General features: G+C 46.6%; 1 protein-coding gene across 1 annotated transcript in view; it reads left to right on the forward strand.

Annotated features, from left to right (window-relative positions):
- Nucleotides 1-674: 674 nt before the first annotated feature.
- LOC145419068 (glucose dehydrogenase [FAD, quinone]-like) overlaps nucleotides 675-4,402 on the forward strand; it is a 26,247-nt gene continuing 22,519 nt past the window's right edge. The window contains exon 1 of the mRNA XM_080287312.1: nucleotides 675-849. Coding sequence (XP_080143438.1) covers nucleotides 675-849 — 175 coding nt within the window. The remainder of the gene's footprint in view (nucleotides 850-4,402) is intronic.

Raw genomic sequence — 4,402 nt, forward strand, 5'->3', positions numbered from 1 at the left:
AGCGCAAATCATCCCCAGTATAAGCAATGAATAACGGTGAAAATCCGCACCAGTAAGTGAAAGACAGGACTGTAATTTCCTTCTCGGGATGAAGAACGGTGAAATACGTCAACCAGTCAATGAATAACAGTGAAGAACAGTGTAATTCAGCACCACGAACTTCAGACAGCAGTGAAAGTCGGTGAAGAACAGTGAAAATCCATGTGCAAGTAAACTAAAAACGGAAATTAATCTACCAATCCATGAAGAACCGTGAATAACAGGTGAAAGACGGTGAAAAACAGGTGAAAGTCGGTGAGAAACAGGTGAAAAACGGTGACAAACAGGTGAAAGACGGTGACAAACAGGTGAAAGACGGTGAAAGACAGGTGAAAGACGGTGAAAGACGGTGAAAGACAGGTGAAAGACGGTGAAGAACAGGTGAAAGACGGTGAAGAACAGGTGAAAGACGGTGAAAAACAGGTGAAAGACGGTGAAAAACAGGTGAAAGACGGTGAAAAACAGGTGAAAGACGGTGAAAAACAGGTGAAAGACGGTGAAAAACAGGTGAAAGACGGTGAAAAACAGGTGAAAGACGGTGAAAAACAGGTGAAAGACGGTGAAAAACAGGTGAAAGACGGTGAAAACAGGTGAAAGACGGTGAAAGACGGTGAAATTCAAGCCTCCCAGCCACCATGACGGGCCTGGTCCTTCCCACGGCGCCCCTCGTCGGCTCAGTGGTATCGGCGACGGTCTGGTTCCTGCCCGCCCTCCTCGCAGCCCTCGCGTACTATAAATATGACGAAATTGACCCCGAATCCAGACCAATCAATCAAGAGAAGGTGTTACGGGAGTACGACTTTGTTATCAGTAAGTAGGGTCGATTTTATTATTATTATTATTATTATTATTATTATTATTATTTTCATTATTATTATTATTATTATTATTATTATTTTTATTATTATTATTATTATTATTTTTACTACTACTACTACTACTACTACTATTATTATTATTATTATTACTATTACTATTCTATTATTATTATTATTATTATTATTATTATTATTATTATTACTATTCTATTATTATTATTATTATTTTTATTATTATTATTATTATTATTATTAATCAATCAATCATTTCCTGTGGCACCATGGGATGCATAGGGTCTCAATGAACTCTCTCCACCAATATTTGTCTCTTGCCATCTCCTTCAGGTCCCACCAACACTCCTCTCCTGCTTCTCTTCTCATTGTCCTCAACCAGGTTTCCCTCGGCCTACCTCTGCCTCTTCTTCCTCTTGCCGTCCACTCACATGCTGTATTAAACTACCTTCTTTTCTGTATATGTGCCCCAGCCACTTCCAGCGAGACAGTCTCACATATTCATTAACTGGTTCCACTCTCGTAATATCCCTTACTCTTGCATTTGTAACTCTGTCTCGCCACTTTAATCCTTCTCAGTATCTTATTCTCCAATCCTAATACTCTCTGATCTGTTGCAATTGTACTGTACCAGGACTCATGCCCGTAAATTATAATGGGTCTAACCTTGGATTGTACATTTTCACTTGAGTCTGTACCGAAAGCATATTATTGTTCCAAACAGATTTCAACATTCCAACAGCTCGCCAAGCCTGTCTAATCCTCTCCTCCCCAAGGCTGTCTAATCCTCTCTGCCCCAAGGCTGTCTAATCCTCTCTGCCCCAAGGCTGTCTAATCCTCTCTTCCCCAAGGCTGTCTAATCCTCTCTTCCCCAAGGCTGTCTAATCCTCTCTTCCCCAAGGCTGTCTAATCCTCTCTTCCCCAAGGCTGTCTAATCCTCTCTTCCCCATGGCTGTCTAATCCTCTCTTCCCCATGGCTGTCTAATCCTCTCTTCCCCAAGGCTGTCTAATCCTCTCTTCCCCAAGGCTGTCTAATCCTCTCTTCCCCATGGCTGTCTAATCCTCTCTTCCCCAAGGCTGTCTAATCCTCTCTTCCCCAAGGCTGTCTAATCCTCTCCTCCCCAAGCCTGTCTAATCCTCTCTTCCCCAAGGCTGTCTAATCCTCTCCTCCCCAAGGCTGTCTAATCCTCTCTTCCCCATGGCTGTCTAATCCTCTCTTCCCCAAGGCTGTCTAATCCTCTCTTCCCCAAGCCTGTCTAATCCTCTCTTCCCCAAGGCTGTCTAATCCTCTCTTCCCCAAGGCTGTCTAATCCTCTCTTCCCCAAGCCTGTCTAATCCTCTCCTCCCCAAGGCTGTCTAATCCTCTCTTCCCCAAGGCTGTCTAATCCTCTCTTCCCCAAGCCTGTCTAATCCTCTCTTCCCCAAGCCTGTCTAATCCTCTCTTCCCCAAGCCTGTCTAATCCTCTCTTCCCCAAGCCTGTCTAATCCTCTCCTCCCCAAGGCTGTCTAATCCTCTCTTCCCCAAGGCTGTCTAATCCTCTCTTCCCCAAGCCTGTCTAATCCTCTCCTCAATATCACTGTTTAATGATCCATTAGATGATACAATCTATCTATCTATCTATTGCCAGACGCCTCAATCCCGTTTGGGGTGGCCACAAACAAATTGCCTCCAAGTCGCCCTGTCCCCCGCCATTTCACTGCCCTGCTCCCAACTCACACCTCCCTCTCTCATATACCTCTCCACCACATCCCTCCATCTCATCCTCGGCCTCCCCCTCCCTCTTCCCCCCTCCACCTCACTCACATACACTCTCCTCGTCAGTCTCTCACCCTCCATCCTCTCCACATGGCCAAACCACCTCAGTGTGTTCCTCCTAACGCTTCCTATCACATCCACATCCACACCACAACGCTCCTTTATATCCTCATTTGTCAGCCTGTCTCTCCATGTAACTCCACATCCACCTCACTCACATACACTCTCCTCGTCAGTCTCTCACCCTCCATCCTCTCCACATGGCCAAACCACCTCAGTGTGTTCCTCCTAACGCTTCCTATCACATCCACATCCACACCACAACGCTCCTTTATATCCTCATTTGTCAGTCTGTCTCTCCATGTAACTCCACATCCACCTCACTCACATACACTCTCCTCGTCAGTCTCTCACCCTCCATCCTCTCCACATGGCCAAACCACCTCAGTGTGTTCCCCCTAACGCTTCCTATCACATCCACATCCACACCACAACGCTCCTTTATATCCTCATTTGTCAGCCTGTCTCTCCATGTAACTCCACATCCACCTCACTCACATACACTCTCCTCGTCAGTCTCTCACCCTCCATCCTCTCCACATGGCCAAACCACCTCAGTGTGTTCCTCCTAACGCTTCCTACCACATCCACATCCACACCACAACGCTCCTTTATATCCTCATTTGTCAGCCTGTCTCTCCATGTAACTCCACATCCACCTCACTCACATACACTCTCCTCGTCAGTCTCTCACCCTCCATCCTCTCCACATGGCCAAACCACCTCAGTGTGTTCCTCCTAACGCTTCCTATCACATCCACATCCACACCACAACGCTCCTTTATATCCTCATTTGTCAGCCTGTCTCTCCATGTAACTCCACATCCACCTCACTCACATACACTCTCCTCGTCAGTCTCTCACCCTCCATCCTCTCCACATGGCCAAACCACCTCAGTGTGTTCCTCCTAACGCTTCCTATCACATCCACATCCACACCACAACGCTCCTTTATATCCTCATTTGTCAGCCTGTCTCTCCATGTGACTCCACATCCACCTCACTCACATACACTCTCCTCGTCAGTCTCTCACCCTTCATCCTCTCCACATGGCCAAACCACCTCAGTGTGTTCCTCCTAACGCTTCCTATCACATCCACATCCACACCACAACGCTCCTTTATATCCTCATTTGTCAGCCTGTCTCTCCATGTAACTCCACATCCACCTCACTCACATACACTCTCCTCGTCAGTCTCTCACCCTCCATCCTCTCCACATGGCCAAACCACCTCAGTGTGTTCCTCATAACGCTTCCTATCACATCCACATCCACACCACAACGCTCCTTTATATCCTCATTTGTCAGCCTGTCTCTCCATGTAACTCCACATCCACCTCACTCACATACACTCTCCTCGTCAGTCTCTCACCCTCCATCCTCTCCACATGGCCAAACCACCTCAGTGTGTTCCTCATAACGCTTCCTATCACATCCACATCCACACCACAACGCTCCTTTATATCCTCATTTGTCAGCCTCTCTCTCCATGTGACTCCACAGGCTCCTCTTAAATAACTCATTTCCACTGCTCTCACTCTTGACTTGTGTCCTTCCAACAAGGTCCAAGCTTCACTTCCATACGTTACAGTTGGTATCACAATACTGTCATGTAGTAACTTTTTCACTTCCATGCTCACTTCCCTGTTTCTTATCACTGCTTTCAAGGAACCAGCAACCTTTCTTCCCTGCTGTACCCTTTCAAGCACTTCACC

The sequence above is a fragment of the Coenobita brevimanus genome, chromosome 117 (genome assembly GCF_032717465.1).
Source record: "Coenobita brevimanus isolate Jiangsu-jjx chromosome 117, ASM3271746v2, whole genome shotgun sequence".
NCBI classification, from domain to species: Eukaryota; Metazoa; Arthropoda; class Malacostraca; order Decapoda; family Coenobitidae; genus Coenobita; species Coenobita brevimanus.